The sequence below is a fragment of the Schistocerca gregaria genome, chromosome 2 (assembly GCF_023897955.1).
Source record: "Schistocerca gregaria isolate iqSchGreg1 chromosome 2, iqSchGreg1.2, whole genome shotgun sequence".
Classification (NCBI taxonomy): domain Eukaryota; kingdom Metazoa; phylum Arthropoda; class Insecta; order Orthoptera; family Acrididae; genus Schistocerca; species Schistocerca gregaria.
In genome coordinates this window covers 419,701,876-419,721,987 of record NC_064921.1, presented here as the reverse complement: position 1 = coordinate 419,721,987, position 20,112 = coordinate 419,701,876, and the positions used below count along the sequence as shown (strand labels likewise).

The 20,112-nt window shown below is 44.1% G+C and overlaps 1 protein-coding gene across 1 annotated transcript in view; it reads right to left on the bottom strand.

Annotated features, from left to right (window-relative positions):
- The window catches only part of LOC126323780 (leucine-rich repeat-containing protein 15-like), a 108,484-nt gene extending 92,125 nt beyond the window's left edge, over nucleotides 1-16,359 (bottom strand). Inside the window, exon 1 of the mRNA XM_049994781.1 lies at nucleotides 16,149-16,359. Within this exon, the coding sequence (XP_049850738.1) occupies nucleotides 16,149-16,322 (174 nt within the window). The 5' untranslated portion in view covers nucleotides 16,323-16,359. The remainder of the gene's footprint in view (nucleotides 1-16,148) is intronic.
- Nucleotides 16,360-20,112: the final 3,753 nt, after the last annotated feature.

The window sequence follows — 20,112 nt, the reverse complement described above, 5'->3', positions numbered from 1 at the left end:
AGATGATGAACATCGGTATGTTTATGAAACATAATAATAAAGAGTAGAATTTATCAGAGATATATTTTTACAGCAGTGAAGGACATCTTCGCCTGCGTCTACACCAGTACATCACTTGAAACTTTCCGACTGCGAGAGATATCTTCAGAGGTAAAGTGGCGAACTGCAACCAGAACTAGAGAGAGCGCCGAATACATGGACAGTGCAGAGGGCACCACAGTTCATCAAGTGACGTCGGCTACGAGATTATCTCTGGTAAAGCCAACGTTTTCGATTGAAAGGTGTAACCAAAGGATGTCACGTATCTTTTACCGATATTAAACATCCTTTAATCTTCCTGGTGGGTCTGAAGGTAGTTTCTACACCATATACGGGTTGTATATAAAATTCCTTGTAGTTTCTGGCTGGTTTGTATTGGTATTACAAAAAGAAGTGTTATCAGCCGCCTAGCTAACACAAGAAGAGTTGCCGCCTGGGACATATGGCTAAATCGGCCGCAGCGAAGCAACTTTACCGACGGGGTGATCATGAAATATAAGGGGCATTCAAATGAAACCCTGTCACTAGTGTAAAGTAACGGTAGTGATTTTATTAATTCAAAAATGTAGTGATAGACAATACACAAACACAAAAATAGTCGCCAAAACTGTTGGCACATTTATCCCATTGCGACACTAGCCGGTCGATTCCATCCTTGAAGAAGCTAGTAGACTGCTGTCGGATCCAGGCCTGGACTCAGTCACACACTTCGTCGTCCGTTGCGAATCGATGTCGGCGAATAGCTTGCTTTAGAGGTCCAAACACATGAAAGTCACACGGTGAAAGGTCGGGACTCTACGGTGGATCTTCCAACGTTTCCCACCGAGACTGCTGCAATGTCGTCTTCACGGCATTGGCCGTGTATGGGCGGCCATTATCATGCAGGAGGATCACGCCATTGGACAACATGCCTCGGCGTTTCGACTTCATGGCTTGTCTAAGATTTTGTGAAGCTCGTTCGTCGATACATTGCACGGCCTCCAACTCCCTCCGCCGACAAAAATCGAATCACTCATTAATTAAAACTTCCGGGAAGTGAAAGCTTACATGGTATGAATCGAATCACTGCTCGTTGTTCCTGCTTACTCTCCTGCATGTTCGATAGTGAACGATAACTTTTGTAACCACCTACTCTTCGGCGTGAAACCACATTGGCGCTATGCAACCTTAAACGGTGCGCACACGTCAATCTCTCTACCAATAGATGACGCCATGACACCCGCAGTTACATGGTGCCACCTTACGTGTAAGGCAAAGTTAGATGCATTTTTTTTCCTTTATTAAGATTCGATTCCCGCCGAAGGGGGCAAACTGCCAGCAGCTTAGTACGCCGCTCTTCAGCCATCAGAATTTGTTTTTTTTTTTTTAATGAAGATAATAAATTATTAAATCAGGCGATAAATTCGTTGACTTACATGGTAAAATGGCGGAAAATTGTGGAACTTAAAACATAAAACAAAGGGTTGGCGATGTTAATAAAATACACAGGAAGCAGACAGGTAAAATAATAGACAGACAATTAAAAAACACGGCGACAGTCTGGTTTCTGTTCACAAGGGACATAAAAATCACACCCAGAAACAGCACGATTTCTGTTCGCAACGCTTTGGAAAGATGCACAACACTGAACACTCACTTGAACACTGCTCTAAAAAGTTGGCACAAATATGACACACCACAGCCGAGGGCAGATGGGGGGAACCTGGACAGATGATGGGTGAGAAAAGGGGGAAGGAGAGAAAAAAACGAAGTGGGGGGGAGGGGTAAAGGAGCCGACGGAGGATGAGGACTCACAAGAGGGGGGGGGGGCGACTGGACAGACGCGAGAGGGAGTGGGGAAAGGCAGAGGAGGGGAATGCGGAAGGACTTGGGGGGGGGGGGGATAAGAGAGGCAGAGACATGGTAGATGGGGAAAAAACAGGATGGAAGGGGGGGAGAGGGAGCCCAGGGAAAGGACAGAGAAAAGGAGGGGGAGGTGAGGATCAGAGTTGATAGGAGGAATAAATGGAGGGAGAGAGGGCATCATCTGAGAGGGGGAGTTGACAGAAGCCACCTTGGGAAAGGAGATGAAGGATGTAAAGAAGGTGCAGAAGAGGGCGGGTGTTGGAGAGGTGAGGAGCAACCAGGGGATGAGGGGGATCAAGGTGGCGGGAGGTGTAGAGTATGCGGATATGTTCGAGGAACAGGAGCAAATGGGGAAAGGAGTCAGGTCACAGAGGATCCACGTGGGGGACGAAAGATACGGAAGACGGGGCGGAGCGCATGGCACTCGAGAATCTGGAGGGACTTATAGAATTTGGGGGGTGGGGGGGGGGCGGGGCGGATATCCAGGCAGGACTGGCATAACAGATGATGGGGCGGATTAAGGATTTGTAAGTGTGGAGGATGGTAGATGGGTTCAACCCCCATGTTCGGCCAGAGAGGAGTGGGCTTTCGATTGGATAGTATGGAGAGGAGAGATACAGGTGAGGTGATCGTCAATGGTGAGGCCAAGGTAGGTGAGGGTGAGTGAGAGGCGGATAGGACGGGCGCAGATGGTAAGGGAGAAATCAAGGAGCCGGAAGGAGCGAGTGGTACGACGTACAATGTTTGCCTGTGTCTGGGAAGGATTGATTTTCGGGAACCACTGGTTACACCATGTGGCCAAATGGTGGTGAAAGTTAGACGCACTGACTAGGTTTCATTTGACTGAACCTCGTAAAATTCTCTGAGACGAGTGTCATGCCAAAATCATCGCATTATCTGCGGTTACGCATAGAGAGGATATTGAGATTTATAAATAACGTAATAATTTTAACAGAAAAGAGGAAGGTTGAATATGTTTCACACAGTCAGAGAGGAATGCCAGCCGTGAAAGCTTACATTGTATTACCTACATACGTTCTCCGCAAGCCACTATACGGTGCATGGCAGAGGGTACCTTGTACCTTGAATGGAGAAAGCCTTTGGCAGTGGGCAGGGCTGTAAACATCTCGGGATTTTGACGACCTAACGCACCAGTCGGACAGAATTTGGCACACTATCCCTCACGAGGACATCCAACAACTGTATGTCAAACTGATAACTGCTTGCATAATGCCAGAGGTGGACCAACACATTACTGACTTGCCCAACTTGTGAAGTCCTCCAGACTTTCTGAAATTTAGATTATTTGTCTGTCTCTATATGTACATCACATCTACCGATTTCCGTTCCATTCAGATAATTACTTTGTGAGTCCCAATTAGCTTCTTATCTGTAATGCTCTGAAAATAGTGCACAATGGTGCAAATGTCGACAGTATTTACTGTCTGTAAACCTTTTCTATTCATTCAGTTTGCAGTCGATGTAAGGAACCAGATGATATATAATAGTGGCAACAATGGCTTGTGAATGTACCTGATCAAGATTTGAAGGTCAGTATGCAAATGAAGAATTATGCCTTCCTATACTGTAACACCTGGACGATCAAAACGATCTTGCTCGACATTGTTTGGATGCTTTAGATGTATCCATCTCTCGCTGTAGGAGAGTATTTCTAACGTTGTCGAACATAATAGTTTTGATGGTTCTGGTGTTATGTTGTCAGGAGGCACTATGTTGCACATATGTACCGAACTAAACTTTGAACACTGTACACTCATCGGTCAGCATTATTGTGACACTATACTCCTTTTCCAGTAACGGCTTTGCCGCAGTGGGAACACCGGTTCCCTTCAGATCACCGAAGTTAAGCGCTGTCGGGCTGGGCTAGCACTTGGATGGGTGAACGATTCGGTCTGCCGAGCGTTGATGGCAAGCGGGGTGCACTCAGCCCTTGTGAGGCAAACTAAGGAGCTACTTGATTGAATAGTAGCGGCTTCGGTCTCGTAAACTGACATACGGCCGGAAGAGCGATGTGCTGACCACATGCCTCTCCATGTCCGCAGCCAGTGACGCCTGTGGTTTGAGGATGACGCGGCGGCCGGTCGGAACCGTAGGGCCTTCATTACCTGTTGGGGCGGAGTATTTTTTAGTACTCCTTTCCTATACGCGTCTGGTTAGGGGTGAACTCGGCCCAGGCTTCGGTTCTAAGGCTGAGAATACGCAACCGCACTGAACAGCTGTAATTGAGGATATTCGGCGACTCGTCTGGCCTGCCAGTTTCACCTGCTGAAATGCCATCGAGCACGTGTGGGATGCATTGGGGAGACGAATTGCAGGACATTCACACAACCCACGGCCACTCAGCAGTTGTCAACCACACTGATGGACAAATCGAACACTCAACACAGTAACTCCGTACCTACCTTGTGACCAGCATGGGAGTACATTGCAGAGCACGTATTGCCATCCGTGGTGATCACACACCCTATTAATAACCGTGTTCCGCCTTGTGTAATGTTCAGGGGACCATCATTAACTGCAGTGACTTCAGTGTAATTATCGTCTTTGAATGACGGTATCATTTCTGTTCGTCTCATTACGTTTTTGTTTCAGTAACCTTGTGTACTATACTGTAAAGTTCTTCCTATATATGGTCCAAGTTTCAAAGAGCTATGTTATTTGGCAGGAAGAAGTCTTGTGTACTGAAGTTCTGCATGCCTGTGTATCCTCCTAAAATTATTTGTAGCATACAGAGACAGCGAATCCGCGAAGGAAACGTATTGGATATGCTGGCAATGAACACATTCGATTTTTTCGATTTAGTGAACGTGGAGATCGCAGTCAGCAACCACAAGGCTATTGTAGTACAGGTGACCATTGGTGTCGAACGAGGAGTTGAGAAAGGAACAGAGATGTTCAAATTGTTTCAAAAAGATTCGTCTGATTTCGCATGAATGAATCGTATACATAAATGAAGACAGAATCTCTCGGTAAAATTTAGCTCACGCATCGAAAATAAAAATTTACGTTGGCGTCAGTTTTAAGTTGCCAGTTCATGTGGCTCCCCGTAGGGGCATTCCTCGTACAGCAAATTCAGCTGCTCATTCATTACCCAGCATGTGCCGAGTCGAGATGGCAATAACACAGCAGAAAAATGCATTCTGCATTCTTGGTTTCAACAATGGAGCAGCGTGATTTTCGTCGAGAGTACGTCACAGAACCTCCTCACTGCCTCAGCGATGGATCACAAGGGACGTGTATCTCATCGTTACGCACGCCAGACGAGGTTTACATCGTGATCGGCGCACGCTCAGAAACGAGCTAGTGCATCACACGGAACTTGCTCCCCATCGTGATTTGTAACCGCGGCGTTCTCTGGCGTTTCTGCGTTTGTTCTACTAAAAGGCACATTTCTTCGCTTGTCCATCTGCTGTTCATATTGTTGTGTCCGCAGTATGTATGAATAAAAACTTCAATATCTATGAATATGTTATAATGCAAAAAGAAAGTTCCATATCCAGTCAGTAAGGACGCAAGATCATAAACGCTCCATTAAAAGTAGTGCGATTCATAATTTAGATAGTATTCCAAATAAAAATTAGTTGATCCTTCGTACTTTTTAGTAAAACTCGTAAGGTCATTCTTACCTGATCACTACTTCTATTCAGTAGTATAATTTTTACATCATGTGAAATACAATAGTTGAAACAATAAAGTGAAAAATATCCTATTGCAACTGGTGCGCACCCTCTTCTAGATAAAGCCAGCAAAATCATTTATTTGCTGTAATATTACTGTTACATTTTCTGTAATTCAGTTGAATGTGCGAGAAAAACAGAGACAGAGACAGAGATAAAGATTGGGCACAATATTTATAAACGAATTACCTATCCCAAAATCTAAAACAGTTTTTGAGTGACTAAGTAAATGCTAAACTATGATAGAATCATGCAGTGATCTACAAAGCAGTCTTGAAATTCATCGGTCCATTTTCCCTTACATGTTCACAACATCGAACGAACTCCTGAGGGAGAAAGTTAAAGCTCCGTCTACTGGCGCTGTCGAGCCATTCTGTACCGATCGGTCACCGTATTATCAAATGGTTCAAATGGCTCTGGGAACTATGGGACTTATCTTCTGAGGTCATTAGTCCCCTAGAACTTAGAACTGCTTAAACCTAACTAACCTAAGGACATCACACACATGCATGCCCGAGGCAGGATTCGAACCTGCGACCGTAGCGGTAGCGAGGTCCCAGGCTGTAGCGCCTAGAAGCGCTCGGCTACTCCCGCCGGGTACGAAAGGCTGCACTTGTAAAAGTGAAAGGCCATGAAACGGAAGCAGGAGTTGTGATGAGGTGTAACAGGGTTGTAGCCTATTCTCCTATGTCATTCAATCTATCCTCCACAGAAATGAATATTCCATGCGACGGCTCAGTTGGCTTCGAATATACGACTCTGTCGTACTTGGCAAGGTGCCAGGGCGTTTTAAAATCATTCATCCGATTTCTCAGATTATAACTTCCAAGTGAATTACGATATAAACTTGGAGTAATATTCAACTTTCGAAGAACTACGAAGCTGTGGATGCGTCAGTCACGGTAACTGCTCCCTATAAATCTACAAATGCTGTAAATGTGGTATGAAATGATAATTAAATCGATACCCTAGCTGCAAACAGGCGTTGATATACATCATTGATAACACGTTGAAAATGTGTGCCCCGACAGGGACTCGAACCCGGGATCTCAATTATCATTTTATTCTAGAGAAGCTGCACGGTCACCAATGGTATATGTTCTTTCGGGAACAATTAGTACCATCATATATAGCTGTAAATGTAGGTCTGTCTTTCTTCAGCCTACTTTCTAAGATAATTCTTATGGTCAATATTCCCTCTCGTGTTTTACATTTCTCCGGAACCGATCTTCCCCGAGGTCGGCTTTATTAGCTAATTAGCCGACAAATTCGGCGTTACCCAGATAATCATTTTGCCAATTTTCTATTAGAAACGAAAACGAAAAGTTAAGTATGTTTCTAGTGTAATATCCCATACAGTTTCTGTACACTGGGCGCAGCTGCTTCGCGTGTGTACAACGGCGTTTCGTAAATCTCTCTAAGGCAACGCCTCTTACTTGCTGTATTGGCGATTGTTTCCTCCTACAGCCGTTTCCGCTTCACAGTTGAAAGCTGTCAAAAGCGTTGCAGGGTGTCAGGGATTTCCTCAAGATGACTCAAGTGTAGGAATGTCTTAGTAGTAAAGAATAACTCTATTAAAACTTCATTTATGATGCTTCATTTTTTTCACGCATCTCAGTGTATATGACGTCATATTTCCCGTACTACGATAGGTAGGTAGTTGTTACCTAACAGTGATGTTGCCTGACAACAAAGGATTTTGGCTCCATGTTTGGTTGGAATCCATCCACTGGTTTAGGAGGAGATATGGAACGTACTCACACACACATATACACACATACATAAATATTAATAATATTTTTGGAGTATCGGGTTCCGTAGAATCATTGCGAACCAAAGCTCTTTGAACGTGACACTGATGAATACATGGTTTGAACAACGCCGATTAGAAAATTCGTGCCGGCCGGAGTGGCTGTGCGGTTCTAGGCGCTACAGTCTGGAGCCGCGAGACCGCTACGGTCGCAGGTTCGAATCCTGCCTCGGGCATGGATGTGTGTGATGTGCCTGGGTTAGTTAGGTTTAAGTAGTTCTAAGTTCTAGGGGACTGATGACCTCGGAAGTTGAGTCCCATAGTGCTCAGAGCTATTTTTAGAAAATTCGTAAACTAAATAAATATGAGTGGTGATTAAAAGGTTTGAAGGTCACACGAACCGCTTGCCTACATGTCAGTGCATATATACCTGTATCGGAATCGCGCTGTGTTCAGAAACGTCCTCAAACAGAAACTTTTTGATCGCCCCTTGTGATAAACACAAACAACATTTCTGAGAGAATTTACGAGTAAACAGCACATTAAAGAGAGAAGTTCTCAACTATTGTGAGCTCCTGTACAAAACAGAAGAAGTGTGCCACAAGGAAGCATCTCAACTTAAGAAGCGTTATCCTGGTGCAACTATTTTTTTCCGTCTAGTGTCCACTGACCGAATGTGTCTTTATTTTCTGAAGGAGTCAATATTGTCAACAACAGATCCCACAATGAAGCATATGTGCAAGGACGGCAGATCTTCTCGGGTTATCAGTCGAGTCAGTCGTGTTGCCGTAACGTTTCGACGAGTTTGCCACTGGACGTGTAGGGAATTCGTCGAAACGTTGTGAGACCACGACTCGGCTGATAACCCGAGAAGATTTAATCAAAGAAATTCCCCGAGAGAGTCTGCGTTCCCCTACAGATCGGTCTTGTCTGAATTCCGAGACATCTGAACAACGGCGTGCGCCAAAGTCGCGAGCTGGTGCCGCACATCGTTCTGGTAGACGGACGCAGTGTGAAATAGTAGGAGACAATTTAGCGAAATGAAGCAGAGCAAACAAGCCTTCGCTTTCATTGTCAGACACAGTGGACCACATAAACTTTTCGTGGTGAAGACAGCAATACCCAGCTTTTGCACAAAATCTTGAACATGGTACTTGCAAGGAAATCGTCCATTCTCCCTTAAATAAGTCATGTTAGTTTTTTGCAACCATGACTTACAAAAATAAATGTTCGGTAATATTTACGCTAAGTCATAATGAATCTGAAATGGGTAGGTGTACGGTATGAAATTAGACATGCTTGCTGAAATTGTAATGGATGATCTTTTTTTCTGGTTTCCGTGCGATACGATGTGGTCTGACAATATCTTAAAGAAGTAAGGGTAGATGATATCATTAAACTGGTAAGACAACAAGGAGGTGACCGTTTAACATGAACATAACTGGAAGTACTCTTTCTGAAGCAGCGAAATCATGATTATGATGACTTTTCAGTATTACAGGTACGTAAAATATTTCAGAATTTAAGAGCTTATGTCAGTGTACATTGTGCACGACCTAGTCAGTTTGAGAGTAACGTAAGTGTGTAGCCAAATAAGATCAAAACTCTGACCCCCTTCATGTTACTGATGCATAGAATAACATCGTCAGCGGCACTGTATTTGTTCACATATAACTGTTAACGAAACTTTAGTCCATTCCCCATGCCGTGTATCATAAAAACGAATTATAAACGAGTAAACGAGTTCCATCTGTCGTAACTTCTTCGAGAGTTCCGAAGTTCTTCACTAGCATCTGCGTCAAAATACTTGATAGTGCATCATTCCTCTTTGTAGACACTGCTTTCATCTGTTTGTTTCATGTTGAAGTATTGACAAAGATGCCTCAGCAAAAGTAGTGGCTAGAACTCGTAAGCAGCCGCATGTACGGAAGTCTGCCCCGATTTTCCTAAATCCCTCCAGGCAGATGCCGGTTCAGTTCATTCACGTCTGTTGTAGCTACACGTGTGCTCCTGGCTAATGTTATCGAAGGCGGGTTTATGTTAAATCCAAATAAGAAAATTTTATTCCATGGTTTGTTTACTTTTGTGGAATTCCTTCATTTATACGTGGCTTCTCCGCGGCCTGAGGATGGTCCACAATATAAAAATGAGATTTGTAAGTAAATGGGTCACTAATTCGTGCACTGTATGTTTAACACTGGTATCTTTTGATCTAGATAGATATTGAAAGAACTTGATATAACACGTCAGTGTTCACTGTAGAGCTTCTCGCGGTTATGGTCGGCAAGTGCGCTAAATTGAGTCGAATTCTGCCGAAATGCAGGTTTAAACAGCTGGACGGGCTTGGACCTATACTGATACAGCATCAAAATATTTAGCGTCACTTTTAGTACATTTCCTGGCTGTATTTGGGAAAATTTGCCAGCGAATACCTACAAATATTGTTTTTAAATGGTTTAAATGGCTCTGAGCACTATGGGACTTAACATCTATGGTCATCAGTCCCCTAGAACTTAGAACTACTTAAACCTAACTAACCTAAGGACATCACACACATCCATGCCCGAGGCAGGATTCGAACCTGCGACCGTAGCAGTCGCGCGGTTCCGGACTGCGCGCTTAGAACCGCTGACCCCGCCGGAAATCGAACCCGGGAACCCGGGCGCGCGTAGCGAGAACGCTACCGCACGACCACGAGCTGCGGACAATATTGTTTTTCAAGAAGAGTCAAGCAACATACACTATGTGATCAAAGGTATCCGGACACCCCCAAAGACACACGTTTTTCATATTAGTTGCATCGTACTGACACTGAGTGCCAGGTACTCCATATCAGTGACCTCAGTAATTATTAGACATCGTGAGAGAGCAGAATGGGACACTCCGTGGAACTCAGGGACATCAAACATGGTTAGGTGATTGGGTTTCACTTGTGTCATACGTCTGTACGTGAGATTTCCACACTCCTAGGTTCACTGCTTCCGACGTGATAGTGAAGTGGAGACGTAAAGGGACACGTACAGCACAAAAGCGTACAGGCCGGCCTCGCCTGTTTACTGACAGAGACTGCCGACAGTTCAAGAGGCTTGTAATATGCCACAGGCAGAAATCTATCCAGACCATCACACAGGAATTCCGAGCTGCATCAGGATCCACTGCAAATACTGTGACACTTAGGCGGGAGGTGAGAAAACTTGGTCGAGCGCGGCTCATAAACCACACATCACGCCGGTAAATGCCATACGACGCCTCGCTTGGTGTAAGGAGCGTAAACATTGGACGATTGAACAGTGGAAAGACTTTGTGTGGAGTAAGGAATCACTGTACACAATGTGGCGATCCGATGGCAGGGTGTGGGTATGGCGAATGCGGTGAACGTCGTCTGCCAGCGTGTGTAGTGCCAACAGTAAAATTCGTAGGCGGTGACGTTATGGTGTGATCGTGTTTCTTAGTGGAGGGGGCTCGCATACCTTATTGTTTTGCGTGGAAGTATCACAGCACATGCCTACATTGCTGTTTTAAGCACCTTCTTGCTTCCCACTGTTGAAGAGCAATTTGGGAATGGCGATTGCATAATGCACGGCCTGTGTCGCAGTTGTTACACTACAATAACATCGCTGTAATGGACTGACCTGCACAGAGTCCTGACCTGAACCCTACAGAACACGTTTTGGAACGTCGACTTTGTGCCAGGCCTCACGACCGAAATCGATACCTCTCGTCAGTGCAGTATTCCGTGAAGCATGGGCTGCCATTCCCCAAGAAACCTTCCAGCACCCGATTGAACGTATGCCTGCGAGAGTGGAAGCTGTCTTCGAGGCTAAGGGTGAACCAACACCATACTGAATTCCAGCATTATCGATGGAGGGCGCCACGAACTTGTAAGTCACAAGTCACTTTCAGCCAAACTTGTAAGTCACAAGTCACTTTCAGCCAGGTGTCCGGATACTTTTGATCACGTAGTGTATTACTTCATACGACACAGAACTCGCAAAATGCCACGACAGGAAAATCACAGAAATTTGAGTTTACAGGGATGCACCGACAGTCGGTTCTCCCGTCTGTCAATCGCGAATGGAACAAGTTAGAGGGGTGGAAGGGGGTGATGGGAGGCGCGTAGTCATGGAGTAGACTGACAGCATTACCCATGTACTCTCCACCAAACACCATAGGGTGACATGTGGAGTGTAGTGCAGGTGCAGTTGTATATTGCGTATTCCTATTTCAGCGAGAAACTGAGTGGTGATAAAAAAATACTGCGTCATTCCATTAAAAACAAAGCAGGTTATAGTTGCTTCAGTATCATGAAGAATAATACTTTCTCATTTGCGGATTATCATATGGCGAAAACCTTTTGTCGATGACTTCTACTGTTCTTGAAACATTTTCGGGTACCCACATCGATGTATTACGCAGGGCTGTGTAGAATGTTTCCCAGTTCCTCTCACAAAATACAGAGACGTGCAAAGATCGCCGGGAAAATATATTGATAAAAGATCTGTTTTCTAAAAAGCACCGATCGCGCACCACATGAACTAACAAGTGATACAATGTTTTTCACTGTCTTGCATCTGCCCAGTGAAAGAGCGATGGTAATTTACTGTGATTGTGGTGTTTATTACATTTGTTGCCAATACTATCCTCTGCACCAGTAGTGCAACAGTAGGTGGAGCATTAGCGAAAGAAGGTTGCGTGAAGAGATAAGATGGGCAATCAAGAAGTGGAAACAGTCGACGTCGTTTGATATGTATGCTTATGGATCCGAAGCATAAAAATAGTCGTAGGGAATCACTTTCCAGAGTGAGCTTCAGTGAAAGAATCGGAAAGATATGAAAATCACCCACTAAGAAATCAGATTGGAAAACTCGATCGACTCTTGAGTATTGCTCTGAAATGTGGGATTCTTACCACATATGTTTCATCGAGGAAATGGAGAAAATCTAAGGAAGAGCAACGAGCTTCGTCAGGGTGGCTGACTTAGCCGGCGCTAGAGCGTTACTGACACACCATCAACTTCTAGTGGCTACAAGAAAGTGTAGTATGTCATGGAGAGATGTATTTTACAGTGAAAATCCCCTTAGCGTACGTTCCAATAATATAAGAAAGATTATTCCCTTCAAGGTACGTACTATGATAGTCCTAGGACGAGAAAAAACATATAAATTCGTGGTTGTGATCAGGCTTATCGACAGACGTTCTCGTACGCAGTTTTCGCTAATGGTTAAGGGAAAGAGGGAAAGTGTAATGGAGCCGGGATTAAGCTCCTCCAAACGCCGCGACATTAATAAAAGAGCAAGATGGAGAAAGACAAGGATGTGTTAAAAAAAAGATGCAAGGAGGGACAGGAACTTATTACATCTATTCTTCAGTTCGTACATTGATATGGTCATGAAGAAAATGATAGTGAATTTGGTAAGAGAACTAAAAGTGCACGAGGAAGAGATACCAATTCTTAGGATTCGAAACGGTCTAGCTATTGTGGTAGAAAGTAGGGTAGACGTAGATTTCTTGCTGAATCGATGGTCCGGATAATTCACACAGAAAATGCGTTGAAAACGAACAAGGCTTAAACGAAAGTAATGAAAAGATCAACAGCGACTTACTTATCTTCCAAATAGGAACAGACTCAATAGTAAAAGAAACCGAAGAGTTCTTCCTCTCTAGGTAGTGACACCAAATATTGATTTGCGGTTTGGGAAAATATTCTCCCAGAGAAATCTCATATAAAGGAGAGAACCCCATGGTGGTAAAATATGAAAAATTCAAGCTCATGCTGAGGTCTTCCTACCCACCATTCGCGACTGGGTCAGGAAAAGAGGAGGAGAACAGTAGCATACAAAGTACCCTGCATCACACATCGTAAAGGTAACTTGCTGAGTATAGATAGATGTAGATGAGTACTGTATGTTTCGTGTTTACATTAGCACTGAGAACTATTACCTCGTTAGACAGTTGTTTGCAGAAGTAACATTTTCAAGAGTCACAGTAAAACGGTTATCTTTCTTTCATCTAGTATAATCTAGTCTCATTTCTGTGCCTTATGTCCCTTCCTAAACCACAGAAACGGTTCGTCTCCGAAAATAGTTCCTGCTCAAATAACTGTCAACCATGCGACAGCTACATGCAGTTTGTAATTTAATTTTATGAACACTGTACTCACTAGTACAAGCAGCAGGCCGAACAACACTGGCATGCACATACTTATTGGAAACGCGGGAAAAAAATTCTAGAGTGAGAAAGGATATTGTTTCGTAAGTGCCAGAGTTGATATTTGCCAGGAGAATGAAAAAACAATGTATCTCTGAAAGTAATTGATTTGCATAAAAAAAACTGAGAAGCTATTCTGATGACACAGAATTATGCTGCTCACTGCTGCACCAAAAGGAATAATGTGACAAATTAGTAAATAAATACATTATTGAGAACTCTCTAAACCCCATTTCAGGAAACTGCCAATAAGAAAGACTTTGCACGTTGATGGATCTGAGCTCTATGGGACTTAACATCTGAGATCATCAGCCCCCAAGAACTTAAAACTACTTAAACCTAACTAACCTAAGGACATGACACACATTCATGCCCGAGGCAGAAGTCGAACCTGAGACCGTAGCAGTCGCGCGGCGCCGGACTAAAGCGCCTAGAACCGATCGGCCAACGCGGCCGGCTGCAAGTTGATCCTTGCAAAGAGGAGAACAGCAGCCGGCCACTCTTAGCAATGCTACTTGTTTACTTATCACCACTACCAGTTTCGAAAAGACCGGTTTATCTTCAGACGGATGTTCGCATTTATGTAACAACTGTTGTTGGTAACATTAGTTGTGAAACGTCCCCTTCGAAAAATTATACAAGACTGTGCTTAAACTGACACACAACATTTTTTAGCGCAACGCAACCTGACTTTTAATAATCCCTACAAAAAGAATGGGCCTGACTAACATTAACCTATACGTTTCACAAATCACTTACCTCACAAAAATCTTCGTTACTCAAGCTACTGCAATACAGCGAGCGTCACTACTGCCAGCTAAATAAAAGATTCAAACTACTGAAGGCACTAACTACTGACAGGCATAGTTAGCAAATGAAAGATTTTGATAGAGAACAAACAATGTATTTACCTTTTTAGTCATAATATATATAGTAGTTCATGACATCCAGTCTTACAAATTACAAAACTACGCCATCTCTCTCCCCACGTCCACCACTGCTGGCGGCTCACCTCCAACCGCGCAACGCTACGTGCTATTAGCATCCAGCTGCCGCTGCCCAAAACTACAATGGCAGACAACAATGCAAACCAGCCACAGACTGCACACGGCACAGCCAGTGATTTTCATACAGAGCGCTACCTAAACAGCCTACTTACAGTTGTTGTGTGTTTTTTTCAACAATTAATCTAAACGTGAACAGCCTCCTGATGATGAACCTACCGGTTCGACATCGATAACAGTGCTATTAGGATAAATAAATGTATTTTATAACCAGTTGTTGGTTGCTGTTTTCATCTTTGAAAGAATCAACTTGTATTCTGTACAGAACCACGATCTCAAATAATAATAATAATAATGGGACAGAACCATTATAACAGATAAAGCAACACCACATAACAAACCTGACATCATACTCACCAATAAAAAGAAGAAATCAACACAACTAATCGAAATATCCATACCCAATACAACAAATATGCAGAAGAAAACAGGAGAAAAAATTGGAAAATACACCCAACTGGCTGAGAAAGTCAAGGACATGTGACATCAGGATAAAGTTGACATTATACCAATTATACTATCAACTACAGGAGTCATACCACACAATATCCACCAGTACATCAACGCAATACAGCAACATTCAAACTTATATATACAACTACAGAAATCTGTAATTATTGATACATGTTCAATTATCCGAAAGTCCCTAAATGCAATGTAACATATACCGTACAGTTAAAAGGAAGTCACGCTTCATCAAGGTCCGCGTCTCTTTCCCTTTTTAACCAGACCTAAGGTCTGAGAAAGGAAATAAGATAATAATGTTGTTGTTGCGGTCCTCAGTCCTGAGACTGGTTTGATGCATCTCTCCATGCTACTCTATCCTGTGCAAGCTTCTTCATCTCCCAGTACCTACTGCAGCCTACATACTTCTGAATCTGCTTAGTGTACTCATCTCTTGGTCTCCCTCTCCGATTTTTACCCTCCACGCTGCCCTCCAGTACTAAATTGGTGATCCCTCGATGCCTCAGAACATGTCCTACCAACCGATCCATTCTTCTAATGAAGTTGTGCCACAAACTCCTCTTCTCCCCAATTCTATTCGATACCTCCTCATTAGTGAATAATAATAATAATAATAATAGGAGGAAGAAAGTTTTCGTTCCAAATGCCATTAATACTGATGCATTACGTTTTTTCTATGACAGCACAACTACAGAAATATAGCACTAGGCTTTTAACTATTTGAACTGTAGTCAACAAAAACCAGTTCTCATATCTTTTAAAGTTTGCCACTGCATAGGGAAGCATAGCTTCACACCAATACCATGCACCATATACCAACGCATATTTGAAAGACTTTCTCGGTGGTTCGACACCTGCATCAAGTCTAGTGACTTACAAGCTTACCGCGAACACAACAACACTGAAGACGCATTTTGTGAAAAAACGCTTGTAGGAGCCGTAGTGCAAAGGGCGCAATAAACAGACGACAACACAGCTCCTGGTAGTTGAACGGTGTCCTTTAGGCGTGGGATCTTAAGTCTGAAACAGCAGACGGTGCAGTGCGGAGAAATAGATGTCGAGACTCCAGAGCCTACTCACCCAGAGGGCCACGGCGATTCCGAGCATGTCTTGTGTCTGCTCGAGAGGCGCACAGAGAACTACGCCGTGGCGGCGCTGCGCCTCCTCTGATATCGGCGCTGCAGGGTCCACAGGCCACGCGCGATAGCAGCCGGAGGCGCAAGCCAGTCCCTGCAAGTCCTCCCTGCCATTCATACACAAGGCTGCCGACTCTTCTCCAGCGTGGAACTGTTCGCATCTCTAGCCCACTCCACGTTCAGATTACAACAGTGTGCCAGAATGGAGCTCGAAGCCGAAATCTTGCTACTCGTGGTAACTTCACAGCAAACATAAATACAGGGTGTTACAAAAAGGTACGGCCAAACTTTCAGGAAACATTCCTCACACACAAAGAAAGAAAATATGTTATGTGGACATGTGTCCGGAAACGCTTACTTTCCATGTTAGAGCTCATTTTATTACTTCTCTTCAAATCACATTAATCATGGAATGGAAACACAAAGCAGCAGAACGTACCAGCGTGACTTCAAATACTTTGTTACAGGAAATGTTGGAAATGTCCTCCGTTAGCGATGATACATGCATCCACCCTCCGTCGCATGGAATCCCTGATGCGCTGATGCAGCCCTGGAGAATGGCGTATTGTATCACAGCCGTCCACAATACGAGCACGAAGAGTCTCTACATTTGGTACCGGGGTTGAGTAGACAAGAGCTTTCAAATGCCCCCATAAATGAAAGTCAAGAGGGTTGAGGTCAGGAGAGCGTGGAGGCCATGGATTTGGTCCGCCTCTACCAATCCATCGGTCACCGAATCTGTTGTTGAGAAGCGTACGAACACTTCGACTGAAATGTGTAGGAGCTCCATCGTGCATGAACCACATGTTGTGTCGTACTTGTAAAGGCACATGTTCTAGCAGCACAGGTAGAGTATCCCGTATGAAATCATGATAACGTGCTCCATTGAGCGTAGGTGGAAGAACATGGGGCCCAATCAAGACATCACGAACAATACCTGCCCAAACGTTCACAGAAAAAATGTGTTGATGACGTGATTGCACAATTGCGTGCGTATTCTCGTCAGCCCACACATGTTGATTGTGAAAATTTACAATTTGATCACGTTCGAATGAAGCCTCATCCGTAAAGAGAATATTTGCAATGAAATGAGGATTGACACATTGGTGGATGAACCATTCGCAGAAGTGTACCCGTGGAGGCCAATAAGGTGCTGATAGTGCCTGCACACTCTGTACATGGTACGGAAACAACTGGTTCTCCCGTACCACTCTCCATACAGTGACGTGGTCAACGTTACCTTGTACAGCAGCAACTTCTCTAACGCTGACATTAGGGTTATCGCCAACTGCACGAAGAATTGCCTCGTCCGTTGCATGTGTCCTCGACGTTCTAGGTCTTCCCCAGTCGCGAGTCATAGGCTGGAATGTTCCGTGCTCCCTAAGAAACCGATCATTTGCTTCGAACGTCTCCCTGTCGGGACACCTTCGTTCTGGAAATCTCGATACAAACGTACCGTGCCACGGCCATTGCCCTGTGCTAATCTATACATCAAATGAGCATCTGCCAACTCCGCATTTGTAAACATTGCACTGACTGCAAAACCACGTTCGTGATGAAGACTAACCTGTTGATGCTACGTACTGATGTGCTTGATGCTAGGACTGTAGAGCAATGAGTCGCATGTCAATACAAGCACCAAAGTCAACATTACCTTTCTGCAACTAGGCCAACTGGCGGTGAATCGAGGAAGTAAAGTACATGCTGACGAAACTAAAATGAGCTCTAACATGGAAACTGAGCGTTTCCGGACACATGTCCACATAACATCTTTTCTTTATTTGTGTGTGAGGAATGTTTCCTGAAAGTTTGGCCGTACCTTTTTGTAACACCCTGTATAGTCAAAGTCTTGCAGACAAACAAAAATTACGCGAAGCGAAATGTAGTGTGAGGAGGGCTATGCGAGAGGTGTTCAACGAATTCAAAAGTAAAGTTCTATGTACTGACTTGGCAGAAAATCCTAAGAAATTCTGGTCATATGTCAAAGCGGAAGGTGGATCAAAACAAAATGTCCAGACATTCTGTGACCAAAATAGTACTGAAACAGTCTTGCAGACAAACAAAAATTACGCGAAGCGAAATGTAGTGTGAGGAGGGCTATGCGAGAGGTGTTCAACGAATTCGAAAGTAAAGTTCTATGTACTGACTTGGCAGAAAATCCTAAGAAATTCTGGTCATATGTCAAAGCGGAAGGTGGATCAAAACAAAATGTCCAGACATTCTGTGACCAAAATAGTACTGAAACAGAGGATGACAGACTAAAGGCCGAAATAGTAAATGTCTTTTTCCAAAGCTGTTTCACAGAGGAAGACTGCACTGTAGTTCCTTCTCTAGATTGTCGCACAGATGACAAATTGGTAGATATCGAAATAGATGACAGTCGCTCAAAAGAGGAAAGGCCGCTGGACCCGATGGGATACCAGTTCAATTTTACAAAGAGTACGCGAAGGAACTTGCCCCCCTTCTTGCAGCGGTGTACCGTAGGTCTCTAGAAGAGTGTAGCGTTCCAAAGGATTGGAAAACGGCACAGGTCACCCCATTTTCAAGAAGGGACGTCGAACAGATGTGCAGAACTTTAGACCTATATGTCTAACGGCGATCAGTTGTAGAATTTTGGAACACGTATTATGTTCGAGTGTAATGACTTTTCTGGAGACTAGAATCTACTCTGTAGGAATCAGCATGGGTTTCGAAAAAGACGATCGTGTGAAACCCAGCTCGCGCTATCCGTCCACGAGACTCAGAGGGCCATAGACACGGGTTCCCAGGTAGAGGCCGTGTTTCTTGACTTCCGCAAGGCGTTAGATACAGTTCCCCACAGTCGTTTAATGAACAAAGTAAGAGCATATGGACTATCTGAACAATCGCGTGATTGGATTGAAGAGTTCCTAGATAACAGAACGCAGCATGTCATTGTCAATGGAGAGAAGTCTTCCGAAGTCAGAATGATTTCAGGTGTGCCGCAGGGGAGTGTCGTAGGTCCGTTGCTACTCACAATATACATAAATGACCTTGTGAATAACACTGGAAATTCACTTAGGCTTTTTGCGGTTGATGCTGTGGTATATCGAGAGGATGTAACAATGGAAAATTGGACTGAAATGTAGGAGGATTTGCAGCGAATTGACGCATGGTGCACGGGATGGCAACTGAATCTCAATGTAGACAAGTGTAATGTTCTGGGAATATATAGAAAGAAAGATCCCTCATGATTTAGCTACAATATAGCAGGTCAGCAACTGGAAGCAATTAATTCCATAAATTATTTGGGAGTAGGCATTAGGAGTGATTTAAAATAGAATGATCATATAAAGTTGGTCGTCGGTAAAGCAGATGCCAGACTGAGATTCATTGCAAGACTCCTAAGGAAATGCAATCCGAAAACAAAGGAAGTAGGTTACAGTACACTTGTTCGCCCACTGCTTGAATATTGCTCATCAGTGTGGGATTCGTACCAGATAGGGTTGATACACAAGGGATAGAGAAGATCCAACGGAGAGCAGCGCGCTTCGTTGCAGGATCATTTAGTAATCGCGGAAGCATTACGGAGATGATAAACTCCAGTGGAAGACTGTGCAGGAGAGACTCTCACTAGCTTGGTACGGGCTTTTGTTGAAGTTTCGAGAACATACCTTCACCGAGGAGTCAAGCAGTAGATTGCTCCCTCCTACGTATATCTCGCGAAGAAACCATGAGGATAAAATCAGAGAGATTGGAGCCCACACAGAGGCATACGGACAATCTTTCTTTCCACGAGCAATGCGAGACTAGAATAGAAGGGAGAACCGATAGAGATACTCAAGATGCCCTCCGCCACGCACCGTCAGGTGGCTTGCGGAATGTGGATGTAGATGTAGATGTAGATGTAGAATGCTCTAACTGAGGTACAGTTTACGACCCTCGGAACA